Below are 23757 nucleotides of genomic sequence, written 5' to 3' on the forward strand. Positions count from 1 at the left end.
AGAGCCGCATGCGGCTCCGGAGCCACGGGTTGTTGACCCCTGCACTATACAAACTTTTCTACTTACAAACCCTGTTCTGTTTTTTTTATGGACAGAATTTCTAGGCGCAGTCAAGGCGTTGAGGGGATCTGGTTTGGTGGCAGCAGGATTAGGTCTCTGCTTTTTGCAGATGATGTGGTCCTGATGGCTTCATCTGGCCAGGATCTTCAGCTCTCGCTGGATCGGTTCGCAGCCGAGTGTGAAGCGACTGGGATGAGAATCAGCACCTCCAAGTCCGAGTCCATGGTTCTCGCCCGGAAAAGGGTGGAGTGCCATCTCCGGGTTGGGGAGGAGATCTTGCCCCAAGTGGAGTAGTTCAAGTACCTCGGAGTCTTGTTCACGAGTGAGGGAAGAGTGGATCGTGAGATCGACAGGCGGATCGGCGCGGCGTCTTCAGTAATGCGGACGCTGTATCGGTCCGTTGTGGTGAAGAAGGAGCTGAGCCGGAAGGCAAAGCTCTCAGTTTACCGGTCGATCTACGTTCCCATCCTCACCTATGGTCATGAGCTTTGGGTTATGGCCGAAAGGACAAGATCACGGGTACAAGCGGCCGAAATGAGTTTCCTCCGCCGGGTGGCGGGGCTCTCCCTTAGAGATAGGGTGAGAAGCTCTGCCATCCGGGAGGAGCTCAAAGTAAAGCCGCTGCTCCTCCACATGGAGAGGAGCCAGATGAGGTGGTTCGGGCATCTGGTCAGGATGCCACCCGAACGCCTCCCTAGGGAGGTGTTTAGGGCACGTCCGACCGGTAGGAGGCCGCGGGGAAGACCCAGGACACGTTGGGAAGACTATGTCTCCCGGCTGGCCTGGGAACGCCTCGGGGTCCCACAGGAAGAGCTGGACGAAGTGGCTGGGGAGAGGGAAGTCTGGGCTTCCCTGCTTAGGCTGCTGCCCCCGCGACCCGACCTCGGATAAGCGGAAGAAGAAAGATGGATGGAACCCTGTTCACAAACCAATTAGGTTCCTAAATCGAGGTTCCCCTGCAGATCAGCCAATAAGAGCTCTGACCTTCATCACCTGGTGGACCTTCACGCTGGCCTCAGGGGGGTGCTGCACTCTGACCTTCACCATGGAGGGACTAGGAGCTGCTGGGGAAAACAGAAAAAAACAAAGTGAACATGTCCACACAGGATCCAACTTTCAGACTCACATGCTGGTCTCCCTATGGCCTGGTTCGGACCTGCCAGAGGCAGGAGAAACTCAGACCGGGTCAGCCCCTGATCGACGACTTCATTGGTGGAGGAGGGGGTGGATGCTCGGGCGACGGGGATCTGGCAGAACTTTCCAGTGAAGTTTGACGGGCAGAGGCAGCGGTCCTTCAGCAGGCAGACGCCGCCGTTCTTACACAGCAGCGGACACAGAACTGCAGAAAGAGCCAGAACGACACAATTGGATCATTAGCGCGTGTCAGTGGAGTGCAGCAATGCACTCTGGGAAATATCTGCCATGCAGTTACTAGGAAACTCTAAAAAAAAAAATCAAAAAACAAAGAAACGGAAAGAGATGTGTTGATATAAAACACAGCCTGACCTGGCCTGGTCCAGGGGCCACTGGGCACTGGAACCAGCCAGCCAAGTCCTATTTCCTGTGCGACAGGAAGTGCTGAACCTGCTGCTAATGAGCCGATAACACTCTGCAGCAGACAGGAAGTGTGCAGCACTAAAAACACGTAACATGTTCTTGTTTGCCTGGAATCTTCGTCCAGGATTATTATCATGATCACATTAAAAGCTAAATTATTCAATGAGTAAAAATGTCGGGATTAGCATGGTCAACAGATGCTCTGTATTCACTTGGTATCGGATCGTTGCCAAAAAATGCAGGATCGTCCATCACTTGTATTTATGGCATACTTGCCAACCCTCCCGGATTTTCCGGGAGAGTCCCGAAATTCAGCGCCTCTCACCGAAAACCTCCCGGGACAAATTTTCTCCCGAAAATCTCCCGAAATTCAGACGCCCCCTCCAGCTCCAAGCGGACCTGAGTGACGTGTTGACAGCCTGTTCACACGTCCGCTTTCCCACAATATAAACAGCTAATGACCGAGGGCGAGTTCTTGGTTTCTTATGTGGGTTTATTGTTAGGCAGTTTCATTAACGTCCTCCCAGCGCGGCAACAACACACAACAACAGCAGTCAAGTTTTCGTCTGCCGTAAACAGCAATGTTGTGACACTTTTAAACAGGACAATACTGCCATCTACTGTACATGCATATGTGACCCACCCATAATGTGTCACATTTTTGTGTTGATTTATTTATTTTATTTTGTGGTTTGAATTCGTTTTTGGAGCTGTCATTACACATTTATCAGTATTCACATTGGTCAGTAGGGGGCAGTAGGGCGTTTCTTCCCAATTGAATGCTATCACCTGCAGACCGGAAGTGTCTTGTCATTCTGATGAGCGCGACCAGTCTGTGAACAATTGAAACGTCCTGTGTGCTTTTTCCTCCTGTATAACAGGTTAGTTTTGGTGAATCAACTCACTGAATAATATCCATGTGATCTTTATAAGTTCAAGTACACATTCTGACGGTGGAGCCTAACTCTAAAGTGTTTGTGAGTTGTAGTTTGTATTTGTGAATGAATCCAGTGCACAGCTGCAGTAATCAATACAAAATGGCGACGTGAGTGCGCAATGTTTATATAGGAACTTCTGATCCTAATTCAGACTCCCAAATTAGAGTTCCTGTTTTCTTATTGATTTTATAATGTATATTTGTATAATGTGTGTGTTCTGAAATAGTGACAGAGAATAGAACAAGGATGGACAATTCAACCCTTAACTCAACAATGAGTAGACGAGTGTTATGTGTGTGTATATGTGTAAATAAATGATCACTAAAATTCAAGTATTTCTTTTATTTATTTATATATATATATATATATATATATATATATATATATATATATATATATATATATATATATATATATATATATATATATGTAATTAAAAAAAATATATAGCTAGAATTAACTGAAAGTCAAGTATTTCTTTTATATATATATATATATATATATATATATATATATATATATATATATATATATATGTATATATATATATATATATATCTTAACCACGCCCCCGCCCCACCCCCGACCACGCCCCCCACCCCCCACCCCCACCTCCCGAAATTGGAGGTCTCAAGGTTGGCAAGTATGATTTATGGTGGCCTGTACTAGTCGACTATTTGACAATTCAATACGGAGGAGTTTGATTCCACTGTAAACCTTGCAGTGGAATTGTCCAACATTTAACCCCCCCTCCTCCCTTCTCAGGAGGGGGTCAAGTGAAGTACGTAAGGCCCCTCGTGGACAGCTGCATGTGCCAGAACGTAGATGTTGTGCCGCCTCAGCTCGGAGGTGTATAATCGACAAATCGCTCAGGCAGGAGGTCTCCCTCACTGCTCTCTTCTGGCAACAGTAATTATCCTTCCACTGGTTCCCCTACAAAAACCTTGTTACGACTTGTACTTCCAATAGATCACTGGTTTCCAAAGTGCGGCACGGGGGTCATTTGCGGCCCGCAGCTACATTTTTAACGGTCCTCAACACATTAAAAAAAGAATACTACCGTATTTTTCGGACTATAAAGCGCACTTAAAATACTTGAATTTTTGCACCTTATAATCCGGTTTTGCCTTATATATGTATTAAATGGGTTATACTTCACATCAGGACCTGCGAAAATTGCCTTTTTTAAAAAAAAAAAACGAACCACAAAACTCAAAATTGCGCTCTAGCGCCCCCTAGGAAAAAAAAAACTAGACTGCCTGTAACACCCACTAGGAAAGTCGGAGAGACATGAAACAAAAACCTCTATGTAGGTCTGACTTAGACCTACATTTCATAATAGTACATTGTCGGGCTAAAATCAACAGGAAGTTGGCAATTCCCCCTTCAAGACAAAAAAGTACTAAAAACAGTAACTTTTGCCTCTTTGAGCTGTAATTTGACCCCCTTAACACGCTTCAAAACTCACCAAACTGAACGCACATATCAGGACTGGCAAGAATTGCGATCTAATAAAAAAACCTAACCCCAAATTTAAAAATTGCGCTCTAGAGCAATTTTTGAATAAAACGGAGAAAAAACTGCTCCTCGGAAGAAAAAAAAGACAAAACTGCCTGTAACTCCCACTGGGAAGGTCGGAGAGACATGAAACAAAAACCTCTCCGTAGGTCTCACTTAGACCTACAGTTCATAAATTGACAACCCCCAGCAAAAATAAACAGGAAGCTTGCTATTCCCCCTTCAAAACACATTTTTTGTAAAAACCGGTCACCTTCCTTCAAAAACGAACTCCTCTGAGCGCATTTGTCGTTTCGCCTTCAAACTAACACAGGAGAGAGATTGAACCCTTGTGATTACAATGACAGAAGCGCTTTTTTTTCTAACTGCTCCGGTTTTGATTTTATGACCCTTCAAAGACCCGCTGCGCTGATGCTGCTGCGCTGCTGTTTTTTTAAGATGGCTGCTTAAAAGCAGGAAGCACTAACGTGCTCACACAATGCAGACAAGGTAGGTACACTACACAAAAGTCTTGGGACACTTCAGACTAAAAGTAGACAAAAGTATTGGGACACTTAGGACTAGTTCTGATTGTGTTTACTGACCTCGAAGCAATTTTATTTGGCACAAGATGCAATGATAATAGTGACCAGTAGATGGCAGTCACACATAAGAGAAACGTGTGGACTGCAGGTGAACGCCACCTGTTCAATACATGACGCTCGCAAGCAGGCCCAAAACTTTGATGTTTCATTGAGATTATAGAACACTACAAACAGCGCTCAAAATCTGTCAAAATGTTTTAGTAAGACTTTGGTAAGCTACCCTAGCCAGACGTACAGTGCTTCAACATACGGGTATTATAATGGTGTGTGTATAAGGACCCCAAAATGGCACTTATTAGGAGACGTGATCTGGCATTTTGTTTCGCAATCTTATGCAAAACCAACATTTATTACCTAATGGTACCTGCTGATGTGTATTTGGGATCTGCATAAGTCCTGAAAATGCGCGCGTCCGCCGTTAAAGTCTGTGCCGTAAAATGGTAAATGGGTTATACTTGTATAGCACTTTTTTACCTTTGGTGCAATGATAATAGTGACCAGTAGATGGCAGTCACACATAAGAGAAATGTGTAGACTGCAGGTGAACGCCACCTGAACAGGCCCAAAACTTTGATGTTTCATTGAGATTATAGAACATTACAAACAGCGCTCACAATCCGTCAAAATGTTTTAGTAAGACTTTGGTAAGCTACCCTAGCCAGACGTACAGTGCTTCAACATACGGGTATTATTATGGTGTGTGTATAAGGACCCCAAAATGGCACTTATGAGGAGACGTGATCCGACATTTTGTTTCGCAATTTTATGCAAAACCAACATTTATTACCTAATGGTACCTGCTGATGTGTATTTGGGATCTGCATAAGTCCTGAAAATGCGCGTGTCCGCCGTTAAAGTCTGTGCCGTAAAATGGTAAATGGGTTATACTTGTATAGAGCTTTTCTACCTTCAAGGCACTCAAAACACTTTGACACTACACTATTAGAAATAAAAGTGCTAAGTAGAACCATATAAGGTTCTTCGGCTCGTCCTCATAGGAGAACCCTTTTTGGCTCCAGGTAGAACCTTTTTATAAAGGTTCCACCTGGAACCCTTTTGGAGGGTTCTACCTAGAACTGTGTGTGTAAGGTTCCACCCAGAACCCCCCATGAGAGGTTCTACAAAGAACCCACGCAGGGAGTTCCACTAAGAACCCTTTCATGTTTCAAGGGTTTCATCTAGAACCCACACAGGGAGTTCCACTAAGAACCCTTTCGTATTTCAAGGGTTTCATCTAGAACCCACACAGGGAGTTCCACTAAGAACCCTTTCGTATTTCAAGGGTTTCATCTATAACCCACACAGGGAGTTCCACTAAGAACCTTTTTGTATTTCAAGACTTTCATCTAGAACCCACGCAGGGAGTTCCACTAAGAACCCTTTCGTATTTCAAGGGTTTCATCTAGAACCCACACAGGGAGTTCCACTAAGAACCCTTTCGTTTGTCAAGGGTTTCATCTGGGAACCCATGCAGGGAGTTCCACTAAGAACCCTTTCATGTTTCAAGGGTTTCATCTAGAACCCACACAGGGAGTTCCACAAAGAACTCTTTCATGTTTCAAGGGTTTCATCTAGACCTGACACAGGGGGTTCTAAAAACATCCCTTTTCAAAGGTTTTCACCGATAACCGTCTTGTCTTCTGAGGGTTCTATAAAGAACCATATTGTATTCTACAGATCAGTTTAGTTCATATTATATTGTGGTCATTTATCATGTTGACTTTGAACAAACATTTTAATGAGAAAAACATTTATTTAAAGATAGGCACCATTATTGGCAAATGTTATCAGGAAGTATGTCCCTGGTGACACAGGATCTTACCCATGCTTTCAACAATCCCTGAAGAACTCTTTCTTCCAAAAACGGTTCTCTGGATCAAAATAGTTCTTACTGGAACCCTTAGTGTTAGTGAGAACCCTTTTAAAACCAATTATTCAGAAAAGGGGTTTTAAAGGGTTCTCTGGATCAAAATGGTTCTTACTGGAACCATTAGCGTTACCAAGAACCCTTGAAAAACCCTTTCTTCGGGAAAGGGGTTTTCAGAAGCAAATGGTTCCAGTTAGAACCTCAGCCCTTGTAGAAGAACCCTTTTAGAACCCTTATTTCTAAGAGTGTATTTCCACATTCACACACTGATGGAGGGAGTTGCCATGCAAGGCGCTAACCACGACCCATCAGGAGCAAGGGTGAAGTGTCTTGCTCAAGGACACAACGGACGTGACTCGGGTAGTAGAAGCTGGGGATCGAACCGGGAACCCTCAGGTTGCTGGCACGGCCGCTCTCCCAACTGAGTCACGCCGTCCGCCGTAGTCAATAAGCTCCTTCTTTTTCTCTATCCTCTTGTTGTGGGGCATTCATCCTCCACTGTTGCCATTTCTAATACAAAGTAGTGCATAGTTGTAACATATCTGCTATGGAAGCACTAAAAACTACCGTTACAATAAAAATGAGGGGGAAAAGATGCTGTCAAAGTGGAGGCACGTAAATAAGACCGCACAGAAAACGGCGCATCCTGAAGAGACGGTCAGAAAGCGGTTTCAGTTCTATGATTAACTACATTCCTCAATAAAATAGATAAGAGCTCTAAATGTATGTATTACTTTAAAAAAAACTGGTGTTGTTTAATAATATTCTACCCAAACATTTAATAAATTCAAATAGAAATAAGGCAACAAGAGAAATATTCCACACATCTCTTTTCTAAATTAAATCTAAGTATATTTGGGCATCAACATCAACAATATGGTTTGCCTGAGTGACTAGACATGACAGAAAATATATTAATACCTTCATATATATATGTGTATATATATATATACTTACATATGTGTGTGTATGCATTTATATATATATATATATATATATATATATATATATATATATATATATATATATATATATATATATATATAAATATATACTGTATATATACGTAGTATATATATTGATATATATATATATATATATATATATATATATATACGTATATATATATATACGTATATATATATATATATATATATATTTTTTATATGTATTTTTTTTCAAACATTGTTTTTCTAATCAGTTAAGAATCGTTACAAATAAAAATTGCGATTCATTAGAAAATCCATTTTCTTATTTTGACACGCCTACATATATATGTGTATATATATATATATACTTACATATGTGTGTGTATGTATTTATATATATATATATATATATATATATATATATATATATACATATACGTATATATATGTATACGCATATATATATATATTTTTTATATGTATTTTTTTTCAAACATTGTTTTTCTAATCAGTTAAGAATCGTTACAAATAAAAATTGCGATTCATTAGAAAATCCATTTTCTTATTTTGAGACGCCTACATATATATGTGTGTATATATATATATATATATATACTTACATATGTGTGTGTATGTATTTATATATATATATACATATACGTATATATATATATATATATATATATATATACGCATATATATATATATTTTTTTTATATGTATTTTTTTTCAAACATTGTTTTTCTAATCAGTTAAGAATCGTTACTAATAAAAATTGCGATTCATTAGAAAATCCATTTTCTTATTTTGACACGCCTACATCGGTGCGCTTTGTGGTCCGAAAAATACAGTACTGTATTTTTCGGACTATAAGTCGCAGTTTTTTTCATAGTTTAACCGGGCTCCAGTGCGACTTATGTATGTTTTTTTCCTTTTTTATTATGCATTTTCGGCAGGTGCGACTTATACACCGGTGCGACTTATACTCCGAAAAATACGGTACATAAAAAAACACAAAAAGTGGAATAAAAGAGCAAACAAGTGTAATGTAACACAAAAAGTGGAATAAAAGAGCAAACAAGTGTAATGTAACACAAAAAGTGGAATAAAAGAGCAAACAAGTGTAATGTAACACAAAAAGTGGAATAAAAGAGCAAACAAGTGTAATGTAACACAAAAAGTGGAATAAAAGAGCAAACAAGTGTAATGTAACACAAAAAGTGGAATAAAAGAGCAAACAAGTGTAATGTAACACAAAAAGTGGAATAAAAGAACAAACGAGTGTAATGTAACAAGAAAATGTTGCAATATTGACACAAATAGAGCAGACAGTTCTTTTACTTTAAAACTGGCATTGCTTAAAAAATAATAAAAACATATAACCGACGGATGGTTCTGAAGTTGATTTCCAGATTTAAACATTGAAAATAAAAATAATACATATTGATATGACTTATTTTTTTAGCACTTTTATGAGTCTTTTGGACCCCCAAGGCCTTTAGCCTCATTTTTGTCGTTGTTCAAAAAATAATATTGAATCAAAATCAATGTTGTTTTGAATGATTTACCTTTTTAAAGTTTCAATTACTTCACATAAAATGTTCTAATTTGAATATTTTTGAGGGGAACATATTGCATATTTTGTGTTTTTGTAATAAAAAAGGGTTTTCTTTGACAAAAAGGGCATTACATTTTTTTTTTTTTAAATGTAACTTTATGTCAATGGATAAATCTGAAGTTAATAATCTAATCTAAATATTTTTGCGTTTAAAGTAAAAAATAAATACATACATGTAAATATACATACAAGTATATATATATATATATATATATATATATATATATATATATATATATATATATATACACATATATCCATTTTCTACCGCTTATTCTCTTTGGGGTCGCAGGGGGCGCTGGAGCCTATCTCAGCTACAATCTGGCGGAAGGCGGGGTACACAGGTACGGGGTATATATATATATATATATATATATATGTATAATCAGTGACGTGCAGTCAAGGGAGGCAGGGCCTCACGTGCCATCATGGAAAGAAAGAAAATGTAAAAAGAAAAAAAACTAATTAAATTGTTATATGTATCCAGTGATTATACTATAAAGTTATTTTCCATTTAACTTCACCAGTTTTAGATTATTTTTATTCAAAATCGCTGAATTTTCACATTTGTCGTTCAAATACTGAGAAGAGACGGTGCGGTGAACAGCAGCCAGTCGAGGCACGTCACTCAGTGCCTCAACATGGATTCCGCACTCGGCTAACTGCTGGCCTGCTGTGCAGTGAAACTGTATTGCTATATGAATTATATTATACATTTCCATAGTTTAGTTAGCTGAGGTATATAATGTACAGTGTATTTTGTCAACAACTGTATGTGTGTAACGTATTTCTTGTGCTGAGCGATCATAAAACGGCTGCAAAAGACGCACTGGCTGAGGCTCCAGTAGCCCCGCCTCCTGCACCCCCGCCGTAGAATTGTAATATCAACTAAAGCCCACACTTAAACTTTCCACGTGCAAGATTGAATCTATTTAAAAAAGTTATTTCATAAGAAGCCAAAAAGTGCAAAAACAATAATGTTGGTGTTGGAGGAGTTGTGAATGACTGCAGGGCCACAACATTAGGTACACCTGCAGACTGCAGGTGTACCTAATTCACAACTCCTCCAACACGAACATTATTGTTTTTGCACTTTTTGGCTTCTTATTAAATAACTTTTGTAACCTATTTTCATGGGCTTTCCTCTTTGTGATGTTAAGTTCCTGTTATGCGCTGTTATACAGTATATGCCTTGAGCTCTTATTTTGAAGGCGCTAAGAGCGGAAGTGATGACACGTTGGAGTTGAGCGGAAGTTTTTGAAAGAAGGTAAATAAAGTGGTCCTCGTGTAAACTGGAGCCTCCGTGTTTGTTATTTTGTAGTTTCATACAGTATAGGCGACATTTATAAACCCTCGGTTACATTTTTTTAAATAGATTCAATCTTGCACGTGGAAAGTTTAAGTGAGGGCTTTAGTTGATATAACACTCTCGTCAGGGGGTGCATTAATCCAGCACAACAGCGGCTCTTGGACTTATTTTATAAGTAAAGGTAAGACCATAATAACGTGTTTTTTTTAATTAAATGTGCTTTTTTGTGTGCTACAGTTTGTATGTGTAAAGTTAAAGTTAAGTTAAAGTAGCAATGATTGTCACACACACACTAGGTGTAATGAAATGTGTCCTCTGCATTTGACCCATCCCCTTGATCACCCCCTGGGAGGTGAGGGGAGCAGTGGGCAGCAGCGGCGCCGCGCCCGGGAATAATTTTTGATCATTTAATAACCCCCAATTCCAAGCCTTGATGCTGAGTGCCAAGCAGGGAAGAATGCTGGTATGAGCTTTTAAACATAACCCGTTAACTGCTGCCAATCAAACGTTTACTGAGTGTTGTTAAAAGGAAAGGCCATGTAACACAGTGGTGAACATGCCCTTTCCCAACTACTTTGGCACGTGTCGCAGCCATGAAATTCTAAGTTAATTATTTGCAAAAAAAAAAGTTTATGAGTTTGAACATCAAATATGTTGTCTTTGTAGCATATTCAACTGAATGTGGGTTGAAAATGATTTGCAAATCAAATCATTTAATCATCTAACACAATTTCCCAACTCAAATGGAAACGGGGTTTGTATGATCCATGCTGATATCGTATCAGATCAATATTGTTATCAGCCAGTATGTATCGTATTGGATTAAATGGTGAGTCACCGTGCTGTGTGCGACAAATCAGTTTTTTCTCACGAACCAACCAAGTGAGCGAACAAACCCCCACCCACAAATACAAACTAACTCAATTCTGTTGACCTTTGAACTGCATGACATCATCGCCTGCTTGCTGGTGCCTCTTCCACTTTAACGCCACTGATTGTTTCAACATTCGACATAATGAAAGCCACATGTCCTCGTCTCCGAGCTTCGACCATACAAACGCAGGTGGCGCTAACTCTAACCCCCTCGAACGGCCGTCAACATCGGTTCGGAGGAACTCACAGACTCGGAAGCCCGGTCCGTCTCTCCGTCCCCCTGAAGGTGGCGCCGGCCCGCTGAAGAGCGTGGTCACGTTCCCTCGCTCGCAGTGGTTGATGCATCGCTGGTGGCTGCAGCGCACCTTGCAGATGGTCGGCGTGAACATCACCTGGAGCCTCTCCGCCCCGCCTCGGGCCTGCCCGTCGGCTGGAGCAGGGCAGAGCAGGATGAGCGCGCATGTCAGGAAAAAGACGAGCATGACGGAAGTTTTGACTCCTCAGTTTGTCCTCAGGAGCTTCAGCATCATCCAAAGTCAGCACGGTGAGTCGGAGCTGCGGCACTTTCGAGCGTCTGAGCACAAAGTAAGAGTGTCGTGCTCTAAAAGCCGGGAGAGAGAGATAATTGAAAGCAGTGAGCTGCAGTGGGCTCGGGTCCAAGATAAACGTCAAGCACTGATCCGCTCCGTCGAGCCACTTTCCGCCTGCTTCCCTTCACGACTTCCCCGCTCTCGCCTCCTGCTTTCTACTGCGGCTTCTCGCCGCGAAGGGCTGCAATAAATACGCCGGCCGGGATGTCGGAGTGATGATGCAAACCTGGCTTGAGTTTCAGCCTGACAAAACACGCCGCAGCTAAAAGGAACTCCTTGTGCAGCTCGAGGAAACTCCGGGCGTGTCAACTTTAAAAACCTGCATGAAGTGATTTATTGGCCACTTGGAGGCGGCTGGAACAAACACAGAGTTGTGTGCTGTTTGTGTTACCATGGTGTTGTGTCGTCGCCACATGTGGGACCGACTCATCGGCACACCGTGTCAACATGCTGCAGGCCTGCTGCACTCAACAACAAAGAGGTGACGCCATGTCACCACACAGCAGTAAGTCAGGGGTGCTCAAAGTGGGGCCCGGGGGCCAAATTTAGCCCGTTGAGTCCCCAGTAGAGATGCGCGGATAGGCAATTATTTAATCCGCAACCGCATCAGAAAGTCGTCAACCATCCGCCATCCACCCGAACTAACATTTAATCAGAACCGCACCCGCCCGTTGTTATATATCTAATATCGACGATGCAAGGCATTAGTGAGGTTATAAAGCTTTTGCCTGTTAAAGAAAGGAGACTGATCCAATGCAGCACAGATATTCGTGTGCCACGCTGTCACGGCCCAGACGCACACCAGTGCGCAATCATATGGGAGCCGCGCTGAGCGCACCTCCAAGCGCGTCTCGCTGCCGGCGACGGCCGGGTATATGGGCCCGACGCTCCAGCGCCATCCATTTTCAGGGCTAGTTGATTCGGCAGGTGGGTTGTTACACACTCCTTAGCGGGTTCCGACTTCCATGGCCACCGTCCTGCTGTCTATATCAACCAGGGTGAGCCCCACCCCTTTCGTGAGCGCACTGCGCGCGGAGTGACCCCTGTTACGCGCCCCCGGCAACAGGGGTGGCGGGCAGGTAAGCTGCGCGGGCGGAGCGCGCGGAGTGACCCCTGTTACGAGCCCCCGGCCACGGGAGTGGCGGGTAGGTAAGCTGCTTACCTGCTGCGCGTGACGCCGGCCGCGGCGAAGGCGGACGAGGCGGGGTGTCGGTGCGGTGGGCGTGGTGGTGACCCCGGACGTGCGTCGGGCCCTTCTCGCGGATCGCCTCAGCTACGGCTCCCGGTGGGGCCCTCTCGGGGGAAGGGGCCTCGGTCCCGGACCCCGGCGAGGCGTCCCTTCTCCGCTCCGTAAAAGTGTCCACATCTCTTTTTTTTTTTCTTCTTCTGTTGTGGCATATGCTGCAGGTGCCTGCTCGTTTTTCGTATGTGGCTAACAACATTTAACTATGTATATATATTTCCGAATTGGTTTAACTGCCACCCGCAAAATAAAAATAAAAATAAATAAATAAAAAAAATCTAATTTTTTTTTATTTCAACCGCCCGACCCGACCCGCGCGCGGATAAAATCGTATTATTTTTTTATATCAACCGCCCGAACCGCGGATAATCCACGGACTTCGCGGTTGTGTCCGCAAACCGCGCATCTCTAGTCCCCAGTGATGGGCAGTAGCAAGCTACATGGAGCAAAGCTGCGAAGCTTAACTACCGTATTTTTCGGAGTATAAGTGGCTCCGGAGCATAAGTCGCACCGGCCGAAAATGCATAATAAAGAAGGAAAAAAACATATATAAGTCGCACTGGAGTAGGGATGCCGCCGATATTTGTCAAAAAATGCGTATCGGCAAGGCATTGGAAAATGCCGATCCAGATCCAGTTTAAAAAAAACTCCGCTCCATGTTTTCCAACGCACAGATTCAAATAATACATTCCACTTTTCTGCTGCTCCCTATTTCCGTTCCGCATTTTCCAGCACACCTTCAACACATCCACAAGTCTGGATTCTCACGCAGTTGCTTTTAGCTGCTGGCATTACACTACAGGCTCTTCTCACTCTTTTCTGTGTCTCCCTCTCACAGACAGCAAGCGCAACTTCTTACACACGTCACATACTGTCACGTCATACGTCACATACTGTCACGTCATACGTCACATCAGGGCCGGCCCGTGGCATAGGCCGTATAGGCAAATGCTAAGGGCGCCGTCCATCAGGGGGCGCCACGCCAGTGCCACAAATGTTGGAGAAAAAAAAAAAAAAAAAAAGTTGGTACTATTATTTCTAAATACAAAAAATAATCCCACGTTAATTAAAATGCAAAGTAAAGCCTATTTAATAGAAATATTATTTGTTACAACATTACGGCCCCCCCCTTTCCCCCTGCACGGTGCGCCCCCTCCCTTCCCGTATCATGACTCTTTTTGGACGTCACCACATCAAAAAATCAACACAAGATGTCAAAACGGGCAAAACTGTCAGGTGCCCAGGGAAGAAAAAAGAGAAAAGAAGAGGAGGAGAAACGAGAAAAGACAGAGGTAGCAGGTAGGTAACGTTAGCCTACATGAAATTATTTGTCTGTTACAGAATGTGATAGTAACCTGGCTTTTTAGCATTAAGCTAATGTTACATGATTCGGCAATTGCTAATCAATAAATAGCTAGTTCTGTTTTAACGTCGGGTTAATATTGTGGAGGGGGCTAAAATGTTATGAAAAATAATAATGTAACGTTAGGTAATTACAGTACTCCCACCTTACATTCCTCAGGGACATTTGTATTAGATCTTTTAAGCAGGTGTTTTTTGTTTACATTGTTATTGCCTTCTGGTTAGCTAATGTTTGCCCTGCAGGTAATAGTCACTTTTCCACCCCTTTATATATTAGGTATAGTTGTAAGTAAAAAAAAAAGGTCAAAGACAAAGCTATTCGGTTTCTTGTGAGTATATACACTTCACTGCCGATGTGGGGGGGCGCCACCTAAAATCTTGCCTAGGGCGCCAGATTGGTTAGGGCCGGGCCTGTGTCACATACTGTCACGTCATACGTCACATACTGTCACGTCATACGTCACATACGTATACGTCCTCTCCCAGCAGAGAGGTAGCAGAATGGCTAACGTTAGCTGTGATGATAGCGCAGCCGCTAAGGTGCGCGCCTGCTCAAACGTCCTCTGCGCACGGCAAATCTATGCCACGCACAAAATCAAATAAAAAAATAAGCGCATAACAATTTTCGACACACGGACACGACAGAGAAAACAGTTTTCGTCATCATTGTTCAAATATTATAACGTCTGTCGAGACGCTTATCTCCATTCGGTGCCACACGTCCACACCATCAAAATGCCGAGGCAAAAATTTCCACATCAACACCGTATGAAAAAATTTGTGATTTTTTTAGTTGTGATTTCCTTCTCTGCATGAAAGTTTAAAAGTAGCATATATTAATGCAGTATGAAGAAGAATGTTTTAATGTAGACATGCAAGCCTTGAAAGAAAATTTTGAAAATCAAGACTACATTTCCTGCAAATGGGTGCATTTCTACCCTATATTTTAACTTTAGATTTATTCTCATATCAAACTCTTTTGGCTGTCTTTTTGACACTTACCCTCCACACCCTGGATTATAAATAATGTAAATAATTCAATGTGATTATCTTGTGTGATGACTGTATTATGATGATAGTATATATCTGATAGTATATATCTGTATCATGAATCAATTTAAGTGGACCCCGACTTAAACAAGTTGAAAAACTTATTTGGGTGTTACCATTTAGTGGTCAATTGTACGGAATATGTACTTCACTGTGCAACCTACTAATAAAAGTCTCAATCAATCAATCAAAACACATAGAATCATCATACTGCTGTGATTATATGCATCAAGTGTTCATTCAAGGCTGAGGAAAAATATCGAGATATATATCGTGTATCGCAATATGGCCTTAAAATATCGCAATATTAAAAAAAGGCCCTTGTTTCAATGATGCCATTTCTGTTTGTCATGTATAATTTTGTCTATTTTGTGTTTATCCTTGAATAAACAGGTCAGTTTCTTGTTACCAACCATTGTGTATTATTCAAACTCCCCTAATTCAGCTGGCTAGTTGTTATCAAGAGTACTAAAACCCGTTTCAACATGATTCTGACAACTAAGTAGGCTAAATAACTTTAAACTTTAATACATGCTCTGATAGGCCAGTATCAATCAGTATCGGTATCGGTCAGTATCGGTATCGGATCGGAAGTGCAAAAACAATATCGGTATCGGATCGGAAGTGCAAAAACCTGGATGGGGACATCCCTACACTGGAGTATAAGTCGCATTTTTTGGGGAAATGTATTTGATAAAAGCCAACAGCAAGAATAGACATTTGAAAGGCAATTTAAAATAAATAAAGAATAGTGAACAACAGGCTGAATAAGTGTACGTTATATGAGGCATAAATAACCAACTGGTATGTGAACGTAACATATTATGGTAAGAGTCATTCAAATAACTATAACATATAGAACATGCTATACGTTTACCAAACAATCTGTCACTCCTAATCGCTAAATCCCATGAAATCTTATACGTCTAGTCCAGTGGTTCTTAACCTTGTTGGAGGTACCGAACCCCACCACTTTCACATGCGCATTCACCAAACCCTTCTTTAGTGAAACATAAAAAAAAAAATTTCTTCAAATTCAAGACAAAGTTATATGTTTTTGGTAACACTTTAGTATGGGGAACATATTCTAAGTAACAAAGACTTAATTTAGAGTTTTTTGGACACTAGGGGAACATATTCTAAGTCAGTGTTTTTCAACCACTGTGCCGCGGCATACTATACAGTCTGGTGTGCCGTGGGAGATGATCTAATTTCACCTATTTGGGTTAAAAATATTTTTTGCAAAGCAGTAATTATAGTCTGCAAATGATGTGTTGTTGTTGAGTGTCGGTGCTGTCTAGAGCTCGGCAGAGTAACCGTGTAATACTCTTCCATATCAGTAGGTGGCAGCCGGTAGCTAATTGCTTTGTAGATGTCGGAAACAGCGGGAGGCAGCGTGCAGGTAAAAAGGTGTCGAATGCTTAAACCAAAAATAAACAAAAGGTGAGTGCCCGATAGAAAAGGCATTGAAGCTTAGGGAAGGCTATGCAGAACGAAACTAAAACTGAACTGGCTACAAAGTAAACAAAAACAGAATGCTGGACGACAGCAAAGACTTACTGTGGAGCAAAGACAGCGTCCGCAATGTACACCCAAACATGACATGACAATCAACAATGTCCCCACAAAGAAGGATAAAAACAACTGACATATTCTTGATTGCTAAAACAAAGTAGATGCGGGAAATATCGCTCAAAGGAAGACATGAAACTGCTACAGGAGAATACCAAAATAAGAGAAAAAGCCACCAAAATAGGAGCGCAATGTTTGGTTATGGTTTAAAGTCATAACCAACAAATTGCGACAAATACTTTTTACTGTCAACTGAGTTTCGTTTTTTAATGATTTCTGCTGGTGGTGTGCCTCCGGATATTTTCAACGCAAAAAATGTGCCTTGGCTCAAAAAAGGTTGAAAAACACTGCTCTAAGTAACAAAGACTTAATTTAGAGTTATTTGGTTAGGGTTAGGGTTAGAGGGTTAGGGTTATAATAAGGCATTAATAAGTACTTAATAATGACTAGTTAAGAGCCAATATGTTACTAATTTGCATGTTAATAAGCAACTAATTAATGGTGAATATGTTCCCCATACTAAAGTGTTACCATGTTTTTTTTACTGGTGCACAAAATGAAGCGTGCATGAACATCACCTTGTTCAAAGAACAAAACCAACACAGTGCATAAACTCACAACAAATTACACACCTGCAAATCAGTCTGACTTCCATAATACGCCGATAGGGAGAAGTTTTTATTTACACGATGAATCGGGTGTGTTTTGACCTCTGCCGAACCCCTGAGCCCAACTCACCGAACCCCTAGGGTTCTATCGAACCCAGGTTAAGAACCACTGCATTAGACTGAGCTACGTCATTTCCTGTGATGTCACACAAGCAGCAAAATTAATGGACCGGAAAAAACGCCTCAAGGCTTGGCTATTCACTTATAGTGATCACAGAGACAGGTTGTTTTTGTGTTACTGTATATATTTGTTTTTCTGAAAAATCCCACTTAATATACTTTGGGTAACAACAGTCAATATTTTTTTTTTTTTTTTTTTTTTTTTTTTTTAGGGGGTTAACAGTCAATATTTATTTATTTTATTTTATTTTTTTCTTATAAAATAAAAGTGAGCTTTTGTTAAACCAAATATTGTGTTTTTTTCCATGTACAACAACCTATCTGGATTCGATAAGAGAATCGATAAGGAATTGGTTCGATAAGAGGATTCGATAAAGGAGGAACAGAAACATATAAATCTATTTTTCACTAAAGAAGGGTTCGGTGAATGTGCATATGAAACTGGTGGGGTTCGGTACCTCCAACAAGGTTAAGAACCACTGGTATAGAGTTTGTGTGTGTGTGTGCTCTTAGGCAGACAGATGTTGAATGCTAACAACAAGAAAAGTGATTGACAGGTGGTGAAATTTGGGGGTCAGACTGCTACAAAAGGGCTAAAAAAACCACACAAATAGAAAGATTTGTGAGCGCTAATCTCCTCAACAAACACAGGCTGAGAGGCCGAGAGGTCATCCGTCTTTGGTTGCTAGGATACTATAAAGGAGGCGAGGTCACACACACCAGGAAAAAAAGGTCAATTTCAGCGATTCTGGCATGTTTCCTGCCCTCATCTTGTCTAATAAATCATATTTCATTTCCTGTTTCCCATCAAAACACAGTCACACACTTCCTGGTTGATGGCTGAGACAAACTTGAATTTGTGCTCAGGCTTGTTCCTACCACGTGTCGTCTTGTGGGACCCTCGTAAAGAGCACAGGGACACTTTTTTTTTTTTTCATTTTTTGGGGAATGGGGATAAAGGCGTCTTGTTCCTGCAGGCTGTTTGTGTATGAGCTCATGTCCTGACACACGTCGTGAGCTGTGAGGTCCATAAACAGCCCAGCGGCGTGGAAACACTGCGGACATTATTGCCACGCCGCTATGACACACCTCTGCGGAACAGCAACACAATCCACACCGAGATGGCCGACGCTAGCCTTTAAAGCAGGGGTATCCAAACTAGGCCTGCTGGCCAAGTGCAGCCCGCCAGCGTCTTAAGTTTGGCCCGCGAGACGCAAATTAATCTTAAATACCAGGCGGTCCCTGAATGCTACCAATTTCTGACATCTTGTGGACATTGTGAGTAAATCAGATCACTGACCCTTGACGGTATTTAGAAACACGAGCACAGCATTGACTTATATGACCCAATCCAAACAACCTTCCCTAGTCATGGTGCGGGGGAAAAAAAATGCAACTAACATACTGAACTTTATATATATTAGGGGTGTAACGGTACGTGTATTTGTATTGAACCGTTTCGGTACGGGGGTTTCGGTTCGGTTCGGAGGTGTACCGAACGAGTTTCCACATGGACATATTAAGTAGCGTAACGCACTTTGTGTAAACAATGCACAACGAGGCACAACACACGGCATGCTAGCAGCGACCGGGCTAGGATAGACTGACCATACGTCCTCTTTTCACCGGACATGTCCTCTTTTGCGGAGCTGTCAGGGCGGAGTTTCTTAAATGCCTCAAATGTTCGGCATTTTGAGTTAGGGTTGCGTGTATTTTCAATGTACGTTCAGGGTTAAGAAGGGGTTGAAAACAAAACAAATTGTGCGTGCAGCAGCATTGGTGAGAGAGGGGCAGAGACAGAGAGAGAGAGAGAGTTATGATAAACGTGCATGCGTCGCCAGGTTCTGCTTTTTATCCATAGATTTAGCACATTGAATTTTTTATTATCTATAGCAGGGGTGTCAAAAGTGTGCCATTTGCGGCCCACAGCTAATGTTTTAAAGGCCCACGCCACATTCTAAAAATACTATTAAAATAAACAAAAACATAACAAAAGTGAAATAAAAAAGCTTAAAGGTTAAATGTAATTTAGAAAAAGTTGCAATGTTGACTAATAAAACAAAGATGTTTTTTTTTTTCTTTCAAACTGTCATTGCTCAAAACATAATATTGAATCAAAATCAATGTTATTATGAATTTTTGACCTATCCAAGGTTCCCATTACTTCACATCAAATATTCCACTGACAAAAATATTTTTGGTGGAAGATTTTGCAAATTTGGTAAATAAATAACCCAAAAATGTATATTTTGTTGTTTTCTTACTGTACCAAAAATGAACCGAACCGTGACCTCTAAACCGAGGTACGTACTGAACCAACATTTTTGTGTACCGTTACACCACTAATATATATATATATATATATATATATATATATATATATATATATATATATATATCCATCCATCCATCCATCCATCCATTTTCTACCGCTTATTCCATTTGGGGTCGCGGGGGGCGCTGGAGCCTATCTCAGCTACAAGCGGGCGGGAGGCGGGGTACACCATATATATATATATATATATATATATATATATATATATATATATATATATATATATATATATATATATATATATATATACATATATATATATATCAGTGACGTGCGGTGAGGTTGATGGCTGGTGAGGCACTGACTTCATCACAGTCAGATTTACAAACATATGAACCCTAAAGAGTATCTTATTCACCATTTGATTGGCAGCAGTTAACGGGTTATGTTTAAAAGCTCATACCAGCATTCTTCCCTGCTTGGCACTCAGCATCAAGGGTTGGAATTGGGGGTTATTAAATCACCAAAAATTATTCCCGGGCGCGGCGCCGCTGCTGCCCACTGCTCCCCTCACCTCCCAGGGGGTGATCAAGGGGATGGGTCAAATGCAGAGGACACATTTCATTACACCTAGTGTGTGTGTGACAATCATTGGTACTTTAACTTAACTTTAACTTTACACATACAAACTGTAGCACACAAAAAAAGCACATTTAATTAAAAAAAACATTATTATGGTCTTACCTTTACTTATAAAATAAGTCCATGAGCCTCTGTTGTGCTGGATTAATGCACCCCCTGACTAGAGTGTTATATCAACTAAAGCCCTCACTTAAACTTTCCACGTGCAAGATTGAATTTATTTAAAAAAGTGTAACCGAGGGTTTATAAATGTCGCCTATACTGTATGAAACTACAAAATAAACACGGAGGCTCCAGTTTACACGAGGGCCACTTTATTTACATTCTTTCAAAAACTTCCGCTCCACTCCAACGTGTCATCACTTCCGCTCTTAGCGTCTTCAAAATAAGAGCTCAAGGCATATACTGTATAACAGCGCATAACAGGAACTTAACATCACAAAGAGGAAAGCCCATGAAAATAGGTTACAAAAGTTATTTAATAAGAAGCCAAAAAGTGCAAAAACAATAATGTTCGTGTTGGAGGAGTTGTGAATTAGGTACACCTGCAGTCTGCAGGAGTACACAGACAACGCACAGACCGAGACAGCGCGCACGCAGAAAGGCACGGCGCACGCGCAAAAAGACACCACGTGCGTGCAAAAGGGTGTCGCGCGCGCACGAAGTGGAGAATCAGCGCGCGATAACAGTTTTTATGCGCTCGGATTTTTGGCACTAATGTGACGCCATATCTTTCCTCTCAGATTCAGACAGGACTGAGCAGGTGATCAGAGGACCACTGTCTATTAAGGAGAACTTTTCATTCCCCAAACGGCATGATGGCCGAAGTTTTCATTATCATTATACCTACAGTATAATGGGGAAAAAGTCAAGCGTAGCTGGCTGACTTATTCAAGAAGTAAAGATGCAGTCTATTGCTTTTGCTGCAAATTATTTTCCAAAAAGTCCTTAAAACTGGCAGCCGAGGGACAGCGGGATTGGGTCAACATAGGTGCACTGCTGAAACAGCATGAAAACAGTGAAGATCATTGTAGCAACATGGTGAAATGGAAGGAATTTGCCTTGCGTCTTTCAAAGGGGAAAACTATTGATGACTTTAACTTCAGTAGACTGCGCTCTCTTTGTACAAAGTAAACATTAAATATGAACAATGAACTAAAAATATAAACTCGTAATTAAAGACTAATATGTACAAGACTGATGAGACAAGATGACACTTTTACTGTAAATACAAAGCTTTATCACTTGGACTGTTCAACCCCAGGCCACTCTTGTAGCTGAATGTTTTCTACATTTTAAGATTAGGAACCATATGTGGCACTCTGGACATCATTCGTTCATTCATTGGTATTATTTAGGTTCTTAACTGGGCCACCCCCATATCTTTATAAATGACATGTCATTTGTAAAGACATGCCAGGCTGACAATAGGATAATGTAAACAACACTGCCAGAGCCGCAATGAGTTTATAGTAGGTGTGTGAATGATCAACAATCAATATTATTGGCAGAAATAGAGGGCCCCAAAATCAAATTTTGCTTAGGGCCCCATGGAGGCTTGGGCCGGCACTGCATGAACCCCTGGCAAAAGTAATGAAGTATTTCCGTCACCTTAAATCCCACTGACTGCACCATCAGTGTTTCAAACACTCAAACATGGCCGTGCACAAAAGCAGGAAGTGGTTAATGTTGTAATCACATTGCAGGGATCTGGGCTGACCATGTTCGCCTTATCTGAAGCCCCCCGAAGCAACATTCCAGCGGCGTGACATCAGCCGCAGCTTCATTTTGTGTATGTGTGTGCGCGTGGGTGCGTGCAACGCGTCAATCATCACGGCCATATCAGCCTCACATTGGCTATTAGAGAAAATAAGGATTAGGCTCAAACCCAGCACACGTCTGTGAGCTTAGCGTCATTCTTCAAAGACAAACACACATTAGCGCACACAATGAACACACACAATGTTACACGTTAGGTCACTGGAAACGTTTTATAGTCGACTGCATTCAGCAACTAACGACCTCACTGCAATGTATGCAAAAAAAAAGGCTCCTGTATAATCTTCAAGCCATGTATGGTCGTACTTGCCAACCCTCCCGGATTTTCCGGGAGACTCCCGAAATTCAGCGCCTCTCCCGAAAACCTCCCGGGACAAATATTCTCCCGAAAATGTCCCGATTTTCAGCCGGAGCTGGAGGCCACGCCCCCTCCAGCTCCATGCGGACCTGAGTGAGGACAGCCTTTTTTTTTACGACGGGAGGACAGCAGGGTGACAAGAACTAAATCATCCAGACTAGAGACAAATTGTATTATTATGTTTATCTTACCTAAAAATACATATATTTATTAATTAAAATTAAAAAAAACTAAATACATTTTTACTATATTTTGCTAAAAACATCAAAATTAATTGTATTTTATTTGTATTTTTTCTGACTCCTTATTACGTCCAGCCTTTGAATTATACATTAAAATAAACATATTTGAAATAATTCATTTAAAATGACCATATTTAATTATTAAAATAATTGCTCGTTTATCAACAACTTTAGCATTTTATTTATTACATTTTGAAGCTCTCAGAAGCCAAGTTATGTTATATTCCTTAAGATTTATTTATGCAAGTTTGAAGTATCAATTATCTAAACACAGTTTTGTTCGCATATTTTCAGGATGTATATATATATATATATATATATATACCATATTTTCCGCACTATAAGGCGCACCTAAAAACCTCCCAATTTTCTCAAAAGCTGACAGTGCGCCTTATAATCCGGTGCGCCTTATATATGGACTAGAGATGCGCGGATAGGCAATTATTTCATCCGCAACCGCATCAGAAAGTCGTCAACCATCCGCCATCCACCCGATGTAACATTTGATCAGAACCGCACCCGCCCGCACCCGCCCGTTGTTATATATCTAATATAGACGATGCAAGGCATAAGTGAGGTTATAAAGCTTTTGCCTGTTAAAGA

General features: G+C 41.2%; 1 protein-coding gene across 5 annotated transcripts in view; it reads right to left on the bottom strand.

Moving 5' to 3' along the window:
• The window catches only part of ltbp4 (latent transforming growth factor beta binding protein 4), a 129929-nt gene that overhangs the window by 70890 nt on the left and 35282 nt on the right, over window positions 1-23757 (bottom strand). For 3 of the 5 annotated variants that reach the window (XM_061972261.1, XM_061972262.1, XM_061972259.1), the window contains exons 5-6: window positions 1187-1399; window positions 1045-1124 (exon numbers count right to left, since the gene is read on the bottom strand). In XM_061972261.1, coding sequence (XP_061828245.1) covers window positions 1045-1124; window positions 1187-1399 — 293 coding nt within the window. Of the gene's footprint in view, window positions 1-1044; window positions 1125-1186; window positions 1400-11500; window positions 11668-23757 lie in introns of those variants that run through there. The other 2 variants (XM_061972263.1, XM_061972260.1) reach the window with 2 other exon arrangements.

This window comes from Nerophis lumbriciformis, linkage group LG17, assembly GCF_033978685.3.
Source record: "Nerophis lumbriciformis linkage group LG17, RoL_Nlum_v2.1, whole genome shotgun sequence".
Taxonomy (NCBI): Eukaryota; Metazoa; Chordata; class Actinopteri; order Syngnathiformes; family Syngnathidae; genus Nerophis; species Nerophis lumbriciformis.